The following is a 17,887-nucleotide window of genomic DNA, read 5'->3' as shown; positions in this document are numbered from 1 at the left end:
CATGGCTCTCATTAAAGTTGATTCTCTTATTGAAATCCTTCTGTAATTAGTGTTAGAGAAAAAGCAATATAAAACAGAATTCACGGGTCCCTCTGATCTAGGGAACAGACTGTAAAGACTTTGGGTGGGCTATGTCATACATGCCAGTTCACAGAAAGAACAATCATCAAGGGATTTTTCAACAGAACAGAGTTCAAAATGTGCCTCTCTGAAGTCACATTCTTAATCACCAACCATATATGACAGGACCACAGGTCACCCTCCTAAGCAGTCTCTTTTGCTCTGTCATACACCCTAGTGTCCTCCAGCCACCTTGATTCCTCCATTTCCACATAGTAAATGTTTGTCACAGGCTCTTCACCCAGGGACATTTTGGAAAAAGCAAGCTGACCTCCTTTCCCACAGTGCATGGCCATGGAAACCTTCTCTGGAGAATGATTTCTTGAAAGCAGGGATCACTGAATTCATGTTAGGTTTGCAGGAGCTCTGGCAGCATCCATCTGGTTCTCACTCAGCATGGATTGAACTGATGAGCACAAAGACAGGCCTATGGGGCTGTGGAGACCCTGAGGAGTGACATTAACTCTGCCTCACCAGAGAGACAGGAGGGAACCGCTGCCCAAAGTTCTTGAAAGCTAACAGAGTTAATGGACTCTCCATCTCAAGGGACACGATTTTGAGAAAACTCTAGGAGACAGTGGAGGACAGAGTAGCCTGGTGTGTTGCAGTCCATGGAGTCGCAGAGTCAGGCACAACTGAGCGACGGAACAGCAGAGTTATTCCAGGCCAAGATGGAGTGGACAGAAGAGGCCCAGAGTGGGAAAGTGGCCTTTGAACTAAGGCCAGAGTTGCAACTTGTATGGGGAAAACAAGTTGTTTTAAGAGGCTGGAATACTGGAGGGGCAAGAGTTGAAGCTCAAGAGCTAAACTGAAGCCAAATTGTGAAAATCTGGGTGTCGTATGAAATTCATTTGGATTGAATTCCGTAAGCAAAAGCAAGCAACAGAGAGATTTTAATTAAGAAGATGAGATATGCATTTTACAAAGATAAATGACTCACCACATTAACAGAATAATGCAAAAAATATGTATTTACTCACTAGATGCTGGAAACTAATTTGAAAGTTTTTGAAAACTAAAGTTATAGGAAATGTTTCTTAACTTGTAAAAGGGTATATGACAGTAAATGTCCTCCTTTATAGTTAAGTAAGAGGACTCATTTTGTAGCCAGGAGTGAAAAAGTCACCTTCATCAATACAATTGATCACTGTTCTCAAGGTCCCACAGGTATCATAGGAAAAGATAAATACTAGCAAAAACTTACTGTACTCACAGGCAAAAATATTTGCCCAAACGGAAATACATGTGTAGAAGAATGTTCATTATTTTACTGGGATAAATTGGAAACTATCTACATGTCTAACAATAGCTGCTGCTGCTGCTGCTGCTGCTGCTGCTAAGTCACTTCAGTCATGTCCGACTCTGTGCAACCCCATAGACGGCAGCCCACAAGGCTCCCCTGCCCCTGGGACTCTCCAGGCAAGAACACTGGAGTGGCTTGCCATTTCCTTCTCCAATGCATGAAAGTGAAAACTGAAAGTGAAGTCGCTCAGTCATGTCTGACTCTTAGCAACCCCATGGACTGCAGCCTACCAGGCTCCTCCATCCATGGGATTTTCCAGGCAAGAGTACTGGAGTAGGGTGCCATTGCCTTCTCTGGTCTAATAATAGAGAACTGACTAAGTATTAGCACCTCCATATACATGAATATTGGGCTTCCCAGGTGGCTTAGTGGTAAAGAACTGCCTGCCAATGCATGAGACATAAGAAACATGGATTCAACCCCTGGGTAGAGAAAATCCCCTGGAGGAGAATATGGCAACCTACTCCAGTACTCTTGCCTGGATTATCCCATGGACAGAGAAGCCTGGTGGGCTACAGTCCATGGGGTTGCACAGAGTTAGACACAACTGAGTGACTGAGCACACACGCATGCACACAGACATGCATGCACGTAGACTGTGCACGAGTATTAAGCAAATGCCAAAAAGAATGAAGCAGAATTATAAATACTAATACTGAAAGATTTCCCAGGCATATTAAATTTTTTAAAAAGCAAGTCACAGAAAAATGTATGTAGAATATTTTGCTTTGTGAAACAGAAAGGGAAAAGAAACGATACAGGAAAGGAAGGTAGAAAAGTGTGCATATGTGTGTCTGGAAATACAAATAGCAAACAGGTGATGATGATTATCTATGAAAGGAAGAAAATTTGAAGGGAAGGCAGTTGAGGGGACACTCTGAAACATCTAAGTAAGACTATATCATCTTTTTTATTTAATTTAAAAAAGAAGAGTCTTTCCCAAAGCAATCATCAAAGACTGGTTCATTGTAATAATCACAGCAAGAAATTGTGAAGGTATGAATGAGGGCAAAAGGAAAAGAAAAAAAAAAAGATTTGAAACTCTGTGGAATAGAAATGATAGCTCAGTGATCGAACAGATATAATGAGTTTAGGAAAAGGAGGCATTCAAGGATGCCTTTGAGGTCTTGAATTTGAGAAGTAGGTGAGCAATGAAACCATTAACTGAGGTGGGAAAGATCATGAATTCAGTTTGAGATTTGTTTCATTTAAGGGGCCCTGAGAGAGGATGGGCATGTTGCATGGACAGTGAACAATACAGACCTGCGCCCAACATACGCCTCTGGCCTTTGACCTATGACACAGGTCCAAGCCACCACCACTCCTCCTTATTACCTCTCAACCGTCTCTACTTTTATTTCTGCCTTTCCAATCTGTTCTCCACACAGAAGATAGAATAATCTTTCACAAAATCTCCAGTGGTTTCCCACTGTACTTGCCTAGTGCTGGCCAGGCCCTGGGGACCCTCCCTGACTCAATACACTAATTACATTGGCTACTGTCAGTTTCCATCTCCTCCTAGAATGGAACATTCATGCACACACACACTCACTCATGCTTGAACACATCTGCATACCAATTCCATTCATCTTCCTGGATATCTAGGGCTCCACTTCCATATCACCTCCTCTGAGAAGCCATCCTTGATTTCCACATCCTCACCACCAATGTGATCTCCTGGTACTTTCTCTCCTCTGTCTCCACCACTGGCACCAAAAGAGCAGGAATTATGCTTATTTAATCACCTCTTTTGAAAAAGACAATGGCACTCCACTCCAGTACTCTTGCTGGAAAATCCCATGGACAGAGCAACCTCATAGGCTGCAGTCCATGGGGTTGCTAAGAGTCGGACACAACTGAGGGACTTCACTTTCACTTTTCACTTTCATGCATTGGAGAAGGAAATGGCAACCCACTCCAGTGTTCTTGCTTGGAGAATCCCAGGGACGGGGGAGCCTGGTGGGCTGCTGTCTATGGGGTCACACAGAGTCGGACACGACCTAAGTGACTCAGCAGCAGCAGCAGCAGCAATCATCTGTTTATCCCCAACACATTACCCCAGGATGGGAACTTAATAAACACTAGTTGAATAAAATAATGGGTTAGTAGATTGATGGAGGAGTTAATGAATGAGAAGAGGAACAGAGAGGGTAAGACTGTTCATAAATAATCCAGGAATAGAAATGAGGAGCAAAAGCAAAGAAGAACCTTCACACCAGATGCCAGGAGTCTGGGAGACAGGCTGTGAGGTGACAGCACCAGATGAAGTGGGTTTTCGATTTTATAATTAGGGGGTCACCGAGGAACCTTTTCCAGACACTGTCCACAGGTCAGAAGAAGTCAATTGTGTCATGTTGGCATGAATTAGGTGAAAGAAAGTGAAATGAGGAAGGTGGAGTAGCGAGGGAAGAAGGGACACTTGGAAGGGAATTTGTTTTAGGTGCAAGCAGCCTAAGGAGGGAGGAGGGCACGGTAACCCACTCCAATATTCTTGCCTGGAGAATCCCATGGACAGAGGAGCCAGAGAGCTACAGTCCCTGGAGTTGCAAAGAGTCAGATACGATTGAGCAACTAAGCATGACACAGTCTAAGGAGGAGGTCCAAACAATCAGTTATATTTTATAAAAAGTAATACTCAAAACTCAGCACTTCTAAGTATTGTTTAATATGTTAATATCATCCACACCCTTGAAGTTAAGACTCTGCAAAGCTGTGTTACTACACATCTTTTCCCACCTCCCATAACTATTTACACCCCAAGAATTGGCAAACCCTGGGAAGATCCCCTGGAGCAGGAAATGGCAAGCCGCCCCAGTATTCTTAACTGAAAAATTCATGGACAGAGGAGCCTAGCCAGCTACAGTTCATGGGATCTCAAAAAGTTGGACACAACTGAACATGCACAGACATACACAGCACATAAATCATGTTTTTGTCCAGAAAGCCAGGCGTTAACTTTTCTCAGCAAATCCCTGCCCTGGGAGTCTTAACCAACAGATAAGGCAGGAATGAGAGAGGGTGGGTGGAGGGCAGGGCGCAACAGAAGTAGGGAATGCAATTAAAGGACGGGAGTTTGTGGATCACACAGGAACATCAGAACCCCCTCCTCTTAGCCACCATTGGATGATTTTTATTTTCTTTTCCCATGTTAGTGAATAAGTAACTAAGTCACTCTGTAAACAAGCTTATTATCTATTAAGGAGTTGCTACTTCCAGTGAACAAATTCACAGCTCAGTCCTTTAGAGAGTGCAGCCAGCACCACCTCACAAATAACCATCCTTAAAAAAAAAAAAAAAAAGCAGTGTTTGGGGACTTCCCTGTGGTCTAGTGCCTAAGACTCCATGTTCCCAATGCAGGGGGTCCTGGTTCAATCCCTGGTCAGGGAACTAGATCCCACATGTTGCAAATAAGTTCTCATGCTGTATGAAGATTCAAGATGCTGAGTGCTGCAACTATGACTGTGTGCAGCCAAATAAATAAACAAGATAACTTTTTAAAAAGCAGTGTTTGGACTGCCCTGGTGGTCCAGTGGTTAAGACTCTGGACTTCCAGTGCCGGGGACACAGGTTCAATCCCTGGTCAGGGAAGATCCTGCATGCCACATTGTGAGGCCCCAAAAATAATAATAAAAATTTAAAAGCAATGTCTCTAGCCCAGAGACCAGGAGGAGAGTCTGAAGGAGGACTCCTGAAGGAGTGAAGCCAGCAGAACCCAGACAGGGACATCCAAGACTGACACATGTGAGAATCAGGATTTCTAGACTGTGCCCCAGCTTCCATCAGTTACAAGAACATGGACAAAAGATAGAAGCTTCTCAGAATGTGAGCTCAGGAAAGCCTCAAGTGTCTAACAGTGCTTCCTCTGGCCCAGGACTCAGACCAGCTTGCCCACATAAGAATCAGCCTTTCACACAAAGCCTAGTTTCTGAAACGGACCAGCCCTAGCTACTTCCACTGTCTGGTAATATATAGTCCTCGTTCTCTAATTTGCTCAAGGCTACAAACAGAAGCTCACGTGAAACCACTTTTTAAAAATCCATGAGAGCAACCCTTAAATTGAGGAAACCAGGGCTATAAATTATTATTATATGCAAATCAGAAAAAAAAATGCAGTTTTTCCATTTTAGTAATGACTCAAAGTGGGGCTTCCCAAGTGGCTCACCAGTAAAGAATCCACCTGCCAAGGTGGGAGACACAGGAGACATGGGTTTGATCCCTGAGTCAGAAAGATCCCCTGGAGAAGGAAATGGCAACCCACTCCAGTACTCTTGCCTGGAGAATCCAATGGACAGAGGAGCCTAGCAGACTGCAGACCATGGGGTCACAAAAGGAACTGGACATGACTTAGTGACTACAACAATAACACATGGATCTAGAAACATCTGTTTCCCTCCTAGAGCCTCTGTCCCTGGTTGCGAGCCTGTACAGAGACACATAAGGGGGCTATATTTCCACCAGTGAACTTGTTCTGGCCTCTGGTGATAATATTAGGTGTGACTCCTCAGGCCTCCACTCTGAGCAAGTGTCAAACCACAGACACACTCTTGCCACTGGTCCCCAAAGTTCCACAGCTCTCCTGGTGTGCAGGGGTCATAGTTCATCTGTCTTATACTCCAGGGCTTTGGTTTGAGGTCCTGCTTGAGGAATTTTTAAAGGTGTCTCCATTTGGTGCCCAGAGAAATGGTAAGAAAACCTGAGACTCTTCCAGGAGATTTACTTAGTTGTTTCTTATCTTTCACCTCCATTCTTCCAGGGCACATGAATCTCCCTAACTGTTTGGGTGAACTAATGGCCATCCTAGATGAGACTCCAAAAGTTTGTGGCTATGCCTGTGATGGTAAATTTGCGTGTCAACTTGGCTAGGCCACCAGGTGCCCAGAGACGGACCAACAGTGATTCTGGGTGTTTCTGTGAAGGTGTTTAGGGATGACTTTGACGTTTAAATGGATAGACTGAGTAAAGCAGACTGCCTTTCCTAATGTGGGCGGGTCTCATCCAATCAACTGAAGGCCTGAATAGAACAAAAGACTGACACTCCCCTAGGATAAGAGGGAACTCCTCCTCCCAGAGGGCCTTCAAACTGGGATAATGGCTTTCTCCTGCCTTTGGTCTCACACTGAAATGTCTCTTCCTGGGTTGTAAGCCTGCTGACTCACCCTGCAGACTTCTCAGTAATCACATACGCCAATGCCTTGTCACAAAACTCCTCCTATACATACATCCTACTGGTTCTCTATCTCTGGAGACCCTGGACTAATACACTGCTATAAAAACAGTTTGGGAGAAAACCCTTTCCTCAAAGGGTCATCTGCTTGCTAAAGAGTCAGAGGTGGGGTGGTCCAGGGAAGCCCGAGCAGGGTGGGTGGCGAGGTAGAGCTCCCACCCCATCCCCTGGGGGTGCCCATCAGCGGTGCCTCTTGGAGCCCACCGTCATCACCTTTAAAGCAGAAACCACAAGGGCTGCCCTACTGTCTCTGTGCTGAGGACCACAGAGTCGAATGCAAGGGTGTCCCAGTGCCTGTGACCCTGAACATGCTCCGCCAGATGTGGAAACACTATGAAACCCAATCCTGCAACTTATTCATCAGAACCTCGAGTTCTGTCTGAGCACCCCAGCCCTGCACGATTCAGGAAGTGGGGGAGGCTATGAGCTGGCAGCTGGAGAAGCTGACTCTTGGGTACCTGAGGGCTCATCAGACCATCCTCTCTTTTTTTTATGTTGATGTTTTGTATGCTTGGTGTGTGTTTGAACATCTCCACAGCACATGTTTACATTTTATAAAGAAAGGTTGATGGGACTTCTAAGACTCTACCCTCCCAAAGCAGGGGGGCTGGGTTCAGTTCCTGGTCAGGAAATTAGGTTCCACATATGATAACTAAAAGTCTGAAAGCCACAGCTAAAGATCCTGCATGCTGCAAATAAGACCTGGGAGCAGTCAAACAGTAATACCATACATTTAGGAGAAAAAGAAAGATGTACAAAAGAAGCAGGTGAGAGACATCACAAGGCTGCCGGACTACCAGCAACAGAAGGTGGCCTGTCGGTGTCTGGGCTTAGAGGCCATGACCATGTTTCTCTGCGGGCCCTGGGACCCAGCAGATAATGGGTCCCAGGCCCCAGAGGCTGCCTTTCTTATCATTGCTGCCTTATATAAACCATTCAGCATTAGGGGACAACCATCTGTTCCCCCATACGCCCTCCTCCCCGGGGTTGGGGGAGGGCAAAGGTCCTCTCCTGCTGAGCAGGCTGTGGGGACTTCTGCTTGAACAGGCCTCTGCTCAGTAACATCAGTGTCCAAACTGAGGCTCGGAGGGAAAGGAAGTAAGAAGTATGTGCCAAGTCCTAGGAGGGAAAGGGGTCTTCGGGGTCTTCAGTGTCTTCAGGTGCAGCACAGCGGTCCCAGCAGAACCGAACTGAGCGCACACACTGAATCCACCTCCAGGAGAGCCAATGAAAGGGCTGGTTCTTCACCATGGAGAACACTCAAAAAACAGTCACCTTTTCATGGTTTCATCACCAGAGATAAAAATGTTGTTTCTCCCTCCTTGGGGGAACACATAAGAGACCCTGATTTTATAGTGTTTCTGCTGAAAACCAGGTTCAGGGCTAGTTTTCCCTCAACAGAGCTAGAGCTGTGCTGCGGTTTTTCAAAACATTTTTAAACAGAAGATTTTTATATGGGCAAGTGGTATTAGAAATGCTGAATATCTGCAAAAGCAATAGGATTAAACCTGGTCTGTGAGGCCCTTTAGACTGCCAAACAATTATGTTTAATGGAATTTGATGAAATAAAGTTTGTTAGAAGGGTCTCAGCAGAGAGGCTGGGTGAAGGCCAAGTCCCACTGAGTCTGTGGAGTTGGTACAAATTTAAATTTCTTAAAATTTGGAATCAAATCTTTGCTGCTTTTTTTGCCCATTCAATAGACAGAAGTGAGGAAAGGCGCTTCTGAGGGGCCTTTACTTTAGCAAAACAACACATTTCAGAAAAACTAAGATGGCTCCAAGTCAGCTTGAAAGTAAGCAGCTGGGACCTCCCTGATTAAGATTCTACACTTCCACTGAAGGAGACGATGGTTCAATCCCTGGTCAGGGAAGTAAGATCCCTCATGCCAGGTGGTGTGGTCAATAAATAAATATAGAAAGCAAGGAGCATCATAACAACAAGCTCTTTGAACATTCTTCCTCAGAAAGTCTTGGCTTGGAGGGTTTCAGGTACTCTGAAGCTGCTGAGCATCAGAAACACCAGTGATAAGGTGAGGCTCTTGCCCCTCGACTCTCCCATATCTGCAGCTTCTCCTCCAGCACCCAGGTTTCCCTACAGCTCCTGCAGGAGATGAGACCATGGCTAGAAATGGAGACCTCAGCTGGAAGATGGTGGAACTTGCCAGACCTCTCTTGTCGAGAGGCAAGGCAAGTCTGAGCCCAGAGTCTGAGGGCGAAAGGCCAAGGATGCCCTGAGCTGCTATCATCCACCAGAGCAAGGGCAGAGGCTGGTCCAAGCCTGAGGCACTACAGAGTCAAGAAGGCGCTAGAGGAAACCAGGTCCCCGAGGAGAGCAGCAACTGGTCCTCTCCTCCCAGGCACATCACAGGTATGCATGGCACCTTCTCCCCACCAAGGTGAAGAGAACAGCACTGCGTGAACCATGGAAACTCAGCCTTTGACCCAGCATCTTGTTGGAATTCAGTGGTCCTCGTGGAGATTCCTGGCCCTGGCCCTCCAAGTTTAACTAGTGTCTTTCTATTTATTTTAGGAAAGCAGCACCAATCCTAGTGCTGGGAGGCACAGACTGATGCCTGTGTCTGTGTGTGTCTGTGTCTGTGTCTGTCTGTGTGTCTGTGTGTCTGCGTGTGTGTGTGATTAGTTGCCCAGCCATGTCTGACTCTTTGCAACTCCATGGTCTAGAGCCCACCAGACGCCTCTGTCCATGGGATTTTCCAGGCAAGAATACTGGATTGGGTTGCCATTTCCTCCTTCAGGGGATCTTGCTGATTCAGGGATTGAACCCATGTCTCCTGTGTCTCCTGCATTGGCAGGCAGATTCTGTTTTGCTGAGCCTTTACCACTGAGCCATGTGGGAAGCCCAGACTGACACATATCAACGGGTTATTGTCTCCACACTGGTGGTGGGGAGGGAAGAGGCTAAACCACATGGGGACAGAATGATTTGTTGTTGTTTTGTTGTTTTTTTTAACCTCAACTGAAAATCAATACTTATGAATTTGCAGGACCAAAAGCAACTGGTAAGATTATTGTGCAGTTGCATGTGCACACACACACACACACACACACACACACACACACACACACACAGAGCCAACATCCACCCACTCAGCAGGACATTCCTACGCTTAATTCCTCCTGCCATAAAGACATTCTTCATGCACTACACATTGTAAATTTTTTATGCTAAAATTCAATTTTTTTCTTGTCCTTTACCCAGAAAATATGCCCAATTGATCATTTTTTGCATTTCATCTGAAACTATCTTTTTCTGAATTAATTGCATGTAACTTTATTTGTCCTTGGGTATTTTTGTTTGAAGTGTTGAATCTTCACTGTGCTTTCCCCTGAACCCTATGCAACTTTCTGGGCAGTAGCACCAAGGGGTCTGGTCTTGGCCGCAGCCACCCAGAAGGCACGTGACCCGGGGAACCACACCCTGACACCACAGTGCAAGCCAGAGGCCCCTCTCTTCCAGATGCACGAGGATCAGGAGCAAAGACCTGCCCCAGTCATGACAGGTTGACCTCTTGAGCCCCACTGAGGTGGCCAGGCACCCTGCAGATTCTCCACATCCAGGCTGTGTTCCTGCTCGGAGACACCACAACCAAGTGAGGGGCAGCAGGCTTCACACACCCTTCAGAACAAGCCAGTTGGCTGGAAAGCCAGCCTCTTACATGTCTTACATGTCTGTTGGCCAAGTGTCCCATTATCACAACTTTGCTTAAATGATATTTATCATATATAACAAATATGAAAATATGACATATATTCAAAGATAAAACCAAGTGGGAACATAAACGGGCAAGAAGTCCACTCTTCGTAAGATTTAAGTTTCATCGAAAGCTTATCTTTCAGAATTATTTTCTCTTAAATGTGAATGTAAAAGTAATGAATGAAATAATCAGGCATTTCTGGAAATATAACACTTACTATTTTCTAATGACCCTGCCCGAAGTCATTACAATTGTCTACTCAGTGTGTGTGTACGTGTGTGTACGAGTGTGTGTGTGGTGTTGGATATGTGTGTATGTGTTTATGTATGATGTGGTGTGTGTGTACATATACACATTTCACATATCTGCTATACTTGTGTCACATAAAAAAAAAAGAGGTGTCATGCTTTCCAGATCAAATAAATAATTTTGTCTACTTATCTCACAAGAATGTCTTAAACTGTCTTTCAAATCATTTTGACAGTTTACATATAAGCCGTACATTTATGAGATTTTTCAACAATTTTAAGAAAAAAGTCAACTTTTAAAATTGTGTTCTTTATCAAGGAACAACTTACTAATCTAGAATTAAAACAAAATTCAATCAATCCCACCACAATAATATATCATGACTATACATGAAATAACTCTGTTGGTGACTGTTTAATATGACCTTACTTAGCTCATAGTTATCAAAAGAATACAGTGCTAAGAAAAGAAAAAAGATTTTAGATACTTTTTCTAAGAATAAATTTAAAATACTTTTAAAGACAGTGAGGCAAGTGAAAAAAAATACCAATTAAGAATAAATTTTACAGTAAGAGCAGTTAATAAAGACCACCTATAAAAAGCAATAGAACATTTATAAATAAAATGAATAATTCATACACCCTAAATATCATCAGAGTCACAAATGGGAGAAACAGAATAATTTTTAAAGAGCTCTTGTAAAAACAAGGCTTCATCCCCAAAGAAAAACAATCCAGCACTTCAGGAAATAATTCAGTAGTTCTCTGATTATTAAAATCTCCTCTAAACAGCTCATAATGTGAAGCTATTATCAGTAAAGACATAGCATCACTCTCTGCAGACCAACACCTTGGCTGTCCGAGGGGGCTGTCACAGGATTTAAGGATGAATAACCTACTTTCTCTGGTGGCTTTCCTATTGGCTCAGTTGGTAAAGATCTGCTTGCAATATAGGAGACTTGGGTTCAGTCCCTGGGTTGGGAAGATCCCTTGGCGGAGGGCATGGCAACCCACTCCAGTCTTCTTGCCTGGAGAATCCCATGGACGAAGGAGTCTGGTGGGCTACAGTCCACAGGGTTGCAAAGAGTTGGACATGACTGAGCGACGAAGTACAACCTACATTCTCACTGGGTTGCTGGTGATCAGCAAGCATCTTGACTTCCTGATTCTTGCTATGGGCACTCAGGTCAGCCCTGAATGTGGCCACTTCTTATCCTGATCTTGTTTTGAGCCTGTGGTGTCATGTGCTGTAAAGCGAACTCTTCTTCTTAGCGAACCCTCCCACTGAGGGCCAACAGCTAACTCAGGTGTAGCCCACACAGTATTGCCTTCCATCAGCGGTGGTCAAGGCTGAACCTCAAGACAAGCTTACTTCAAATGACTCTTCCACAACAGCCAGCGGCTATTTTAAAGAACTGACCCCCAACTGTTCTTGGCTATCTTTCCTTCCTAAACTGTTCGCCCTGCGGATCTGTGGGTAGAGCATCCCAATACTGCCTTTGGGACCTGCTAAAAATCAGTAGCAGCCCCCACGGGCACTCAGGCTCCCTGCCAGCTTAGATTTCTAGGCAATAGAATTTGAAAGTGGGCAACAGTGTCCTCAATACTTGTCTGTATGTCTCTAGGCCTTTCAAGCCCAAATGTAAAATAGTTTTAAAATAGAATTATAATGAAAATATCCATTGCTCTTTGCTGTTACGATTTTCCTTTATCTCAAGGACATACTTTCTTGTTCTTTTCCTTTTGTGTCACCAAAAAAGAAATAAAAAACCACACACACAAAACAAAACCCAGTGTCAGGCACACTTAGGTACAAAGGTGCCACCAATGGGTGTCCTGAAGTAAACAAACACAAACTTGAACCCTTGCTCATTTGCATAATCTCATGCTGTTATTAGCATCAGGTTCAAGGGAAGGCACGAAGGACAAATTACATATGCTCTGAGCTTGGAATTCTACTGCTGCTCAGGTATTACTATTTTTAAATTTCAAATCCTTCATTAATTAATATTACAACCTGCTATTCAAACAATTTGGTGCTTCCTAATTGATACACCAGACGTCTATATTTTACAATATCCATTTTTATATAAGTAGATTACATTTAAATATTTTTAAAGAATAAATCTGTGTGCAATATTCTAGTATTGTCTGTAGGTAGATATGTCTGTGAGGCAGGAAATCTATAATTATACAGCAGATGAGTCTTCCAGGAAACTAGAAAACATTTGGGGTTTTCCTTAATTTAGACATACATTTAAATCAAAGAGAATAATAACAAGTTCTCTCCCAAACTCTAAGCCTTTAGATTTTGCTGTTGATGTACAAGCAAGTTATAAAAATTGCCTCTTTTCTATCTGCCAGAGATCTTTCAAAGTAAGGACACCAATAAAACTATTTGCAAATCAGCCAATAATACCAGGTTTCTTTCTTTCTTTCTTTCTTTCTTTTTTTAAGTTTTGTGATCTTTCAAGAAAATAAACTCACGGTTCTAAACTCAACAAGGGCAATTCAGAAATGTGCACTGACAGAAGGCCACATGATACTGTGAATCAAATGTGCGCAGAAGAAATTGTCCTTTAGTGTCTGGACTCCTTTGCTGTGTGATTTCAAACTTCTCCAGGGAAACCTAAGTTTATATTCCTGTGACGCCACCATTCACCACTGAAGATGGACCAGGCGACAGCAAGAAGCACTAACAGGGCACGCTATGTGCCCCCAGGTCACTACAATCCTTTGGCACAGCAAAATGACCCCAAATCCAGAAGGCTCTAGGCAGACCCAGCCTTTCACTTATTTGAGTGTTGTTCTTGCTTCGGGGTTGAGGGAACCGGATGTCACTACCTGATAGCCCAGCACAATAGACTAGCTTTCTTCAGCCACAACTGACATTTAGAACTGGATGTCAGCCTTCATCCTTCAAAGAGCAAGAGTAAAGCCCTAAGCAAAGCAAGTTATTTTTTTGAAGGAAACTTTAGAGACATAAGTTTGAAAATTCTCCCTCCATTTGGAAACTACCCTCTATGTTCAACATGACAGGTATAAAAACCTTTGCCAACATCTGTCTAACATGGTTCTTTTTTTTCTTCAGATAGCAATTATACTATATTACACATGGCACAAGTAATATACTCTGGCATCACTTCTTAACCTCAACGTTGTCAGGGGTTTTGTTGTTTGGTTTTGTTTCTTCTTTTTTCCTTTTGTTTTTGGCTCCTGGTTATATAACTTAAAGAAGGCATACAAGAGGAATATTCTTTTTTCTTTTACAATAAACTCAACCAGCTGTGCATACTTTATGTTGATCTTCATCCCTTTTGTAAAATATATGATTAATTCACTCTCAGAAGCTAAGAAGGAAGATTAAATTAAAAAGGAGACTCAAAAGGAAAACAGGTCCATTTTTAATACTGATGATAGCATTCCTTTGTTAGTACTTTTGAGATAGTTAAAGATAATCCACAAAGTCAACTGTTTCCTTTAATATTTGGTTCAAAATTATCAAGACATATTTTTGCCAGGGGATGTGGTCTGTAGAATTTTGCAACTGGATCTGTAGCCAGTAAGTATTAATAGCCACTAAGAGCCTGCAGGTTTCTCAGTGTGACTGGACAACACTGTGGGGACAGTGTGCATCTCATTTCTCTTAAAATGAAAAGTCATGTCTTGGAGTGACCAGTCTGAAATAATGTCATTTTGGCCCCTTTCCACTGTCTGGAGGCTGTCTGCCCAGCTGGAAGAGCACTGTGGTGGTGATTCTCTGCTGCCCAACAACCAGAAGGATGTGATAAGCATGTGGCAGGCCAGTGGAATGCTGCTAAGTATTTGTTCTTTAAATATCATAGAATACTTGCATAAGAGAAGAATTTTGTGGACTACATCAGGCATGATTGTATAATTCTCTGTGTTGGAGGAAAAAAAAAAAAATCTACTTTCCAGCCTGTGGCTCAGCTTCCTTTAGCCTATTTAAAGGGAAGGCCAGAGTCCCCAGGGAAAAACAGTCCCAAATTTCCTTCTGCTGCTGTAAACCAAAGCAGGTATGGAAGGAAAGGCAGAAACCAAAGAAAACCTTGCTGGCTAAGAAATTGCTACCTATCTGGTATAAAGGACAGTACTTGGGCTGCACTGCAAGGAGCTGAAAATTCTTGCTGAGGAAAGAAATGAAACCATCTACCCTGCCGCCTGGGGCAAACACAGGAGAAGTAGTGACACCACCTGCCTTTCTCATCGCAGGGGCTGCCCAGTTCTTCCAAGTGTGTACCCTAGGCAGACCTGATGCACAGTTCCCAGGGAGAGTGGTCCATGCCGAGAGGGGTACTGGCCGGACACATGGCAAAGCTCGGTGGCAAAGGCATGCCAAAGGAGCGGAGCCAGGGGAAACCAGGACAGTGAGGTCGCCGATTTCAAACCTTCTCCCACTGGATGCGCAATGGGTGCGTTTGCTGAGCTGGGTCCCCCCTGCCAAACGAGCTGGCCGGGAAAAAGTGCGCACCCCCTGGCCTCCAGAGCGACCCACTGTGCCGGACGCCTCTGCGCCCCGGCTTTCCCACCCGGCGGCCCGCGCCCGCACCCACCTTGACGACGTAGGTGACTCCTGCCCCCAGCACCTGGTCGCTGGCGTGCGGGGCACGGGGCGGCGGCTCGTCGCCGGGTCGGCCCTTCCTGGCGGCGCGCATGGCCGGGGCGCGGGGGCCGGGGGGCGCGCTGCCGTCCGGGGCGGCCAGGCTGGGCGCGCTGCAGCTGCCCGAGAGCCGCGCGCCCGCCCGCTCCCTGGCCGCCGACAGGCCGCGGAGGCCCGAGCTGGAGAGTTTCAGGTGGGACACCTTGTGGAGCAGGTGGCCCAGGCTGCCCGGCCCATCGTCGGGCGCCCTGCGCAGCGCTTCTCCGGACACCAGGTAGGGGGCCGCCGCCGGGGCCGCGCGCGCCGCCGAGACCTTGCCACCGCCGCTCACCGACAGGTTGTGCAGAAGGTCATCGACCGATGTCACCGAGTCATTCCTGAAGCGGTTGTACTTGGTGCGTGGAAGCATGCCCCTCCGTGGGCTCGCCGCATCCGCCCGGGCGCTGCAGGTGCCGGCCCCGGCGCAGGCTGCCGCGCATAGCAGGCGAGCCGCGGTCCCCGGGGCGGGACGGAGCGGCCGGGACAGCAGGCTGGGGGGCGCGAGCAGCGGCGCCGGCCTCCCACCGCTAACACCCCGCACGGCCGCGGCCGCGCAGCCCCGGCCCCGGACTCGGCTGCTGAGGGCGGTACGTTCGCTTTGCAAAAGTCATAGTTTCCTCTGCTGCGCGCCCAGCTGCTTGGGGCTGCTCACAGCAAAAGCATGACTCACTCCGAGAGGAGACCCTTCTCAACAAAGGCTCGGTGAGCACTGCAAATCACTTCCTGTAGCAAAAAAAAAAAAAAAAAAAAAAAAAAGAAGAAGGGAAAAAAAAAAAAAAAACCACATACACCCACTGACAGCACACTAGAGCCAATCAATTCTCAAATTTCCTTTCTCTACCTTCCCAGACATTTCCTTCCAACCTTTGCTTTTTCACCTCCCCTTCCCCTGCCCCCTCTCAGCATCTATGCCAGAGGTAAATTCTGTTCTTTCAAATGAACTTTCTGAAACCCATTATTCTATGCTAGGGTTTTTTCTTCCCTGTTCAGCCCATCTGTGAGCCTGGAAAAGTGTCTGACGGTGCAGCGTTAAAATGTGACGAAGGATTTTTAAGAATAAGATCTTCAGCGGATCCTCATGAATTTTGATTTGGAAAGCAGCAGGAATTCTTAAATAGCCAAAAAGAAAAGATTCATTCCCAGGTGAACATAAAATATCAATCTCCAAGGTTTTTTTCAAGTCAACAGAGCAGCCATGACAACAGTCTTTGTGGCGATGCAGTTCCTCCCCCTCCCAGGAAAAAAAAAATCTGCGTATGAACTTCTGCCCAGAGCCACTGAGGGTCTCTTCCCTGATAATTTACAGCAGTCTTTCTCAGCCAGGGTTAAGCTGAAAACCTACTTCTGAAAAAGAAGAGTGTTTCTTTTGATGAATGGCAACAAACTCCAGAAATCCATTCCAAAAGGGGGGCTGTGCTTGAAGCTTTATTCCAACTGAATGTGCTCAAGCTCTGGAGAAATGCCTAAGAAACGCTACAAATACATTTCAATATCCCTTTGGTTGCTGCTTGCAACCCTGCAGAAAGAAAGGGAAAAAATGCAGCTGCTGTCAGTGCACATCAAGCCCGCCGGAAGATGCCTTGTTTTCAGGGAGTCAGACACCGGCTCCAAGGGAAACGAACAGGCCTCCTTGCTGTCCGCGGAACAGAGCACTGAGCCCCTCCACCCGACCCCAGAAGGTCTGCGGAGACACGAACCCACTGACCCCTGTCACCATGGGCTCTGCCGGCCTTCAGAGGTCTTCATCGGTCTATTGAGAGAAGCTGCCCTTCACAGTGAAACGCTTTCGCTCCCTGTCCAAGTTTCCCGTCTACTTCTGTGCAAAAAATGAATTTACCTCTAGCACGTTATCAGATTACACTTAGTCTTCTCACACCCACGGCTAGACATGTGACACTTGAGGCACCCAGCCTTGAAAAGCTTTATGGAACAGGGTGTGACGAGTGCCACTCAAGGTGGGCCAGGTGAGGCCCGCTGCGGGAACGCAGGAGCGTGGAGGAGCGGCAGCTCCCCTCCTAGGGCCGCAGGCCTAGCCGAGCAGCCGCATGGCATTCATTTTTTTTTTCTTCCCCTTGCTGGCATAGCAACAGCAAATGCACACTCCAGAGATGGTGGTGGTGGCTATCCAAGTCCCCCCAAATCTAAAGCAAAACTTCCCTATCATTCCCAAACCGTGATCTTCATTAGAAGCAGACAAAAACAGCAAAATGTGAATGAAATGCTGTTTGTGTGAATGAAAGGGCTAGCGAGCGAGCCAGCGTTTCTGTGAATGAAGCCGGGCCTTGCAGCCGGCGCCAGGCAATCCCCTGGTTCCAGCGGCCTCAGCCAATGAGCAGCCGCCCCGATGACTCATTCAACAAAAGCTTGCTCAATAGTGGAAGATTCCATTTCAATCAAAGGCGGGATCTTTCATCCAACGGCAGTGTGGGAAAAAAAAAAAGCCAACCTGATAACAAAGATGTAGGGAGGAAGGAGAAGGCTGTTCCATGATGAGAAGAAAAACTAGTTTTTCCAAGGAAATTCAAGATCCACTGGACAGGTATGAGTGCGAATAGGACTGCCCTCTTGGAGGTGAGCTATGCCCTAAAACTTTCATTCAGCCATTCATTTACATCA

At 45.7% G+C, this 17,887-nt stretch overlaps 1 protein-coding gene across 1 annotated transcript in view; it reads right to left on the bottom strand.

The window, feature by feature from the left end:
- Positions 1 to 15,641, bottom strand: part of SHC3 (SHC adaptor protein 3) — a 180,875-nt gene extending 165,234 nt beyond the window's left edge. The window contains exon 1 of the mRNA XM_052645198.1: positions 15,186 to 15,641. Within this exon, the coding sequence (XP_052501158.1) occupies positions 15,186 to 15,641 (456 nt within the window). The remainder of the gene's footprint in view (positions 1 to 15,185) is intronic.
- Between the last annotated feature and the right edge of the window lie 2,246 nt (positions 15,642 to 17,887).

Source organism: Budorcas taxicolor, chromosome 8, assembly GCF_023091745.1.
Source record: "Budorcas taxicolor isolate Tak-1 chromosome 8, Takin1.1, whole genome shotgun sequence".
NCBI lineage: Eukaryota > Metazoa > Chordata > Mammalia > Artiodactyla > Bovidae > Budorcas > Budorcas taxicolor.
This window is presented reverse-complemented; position numbering and strand designations above follow the sequence as displayed.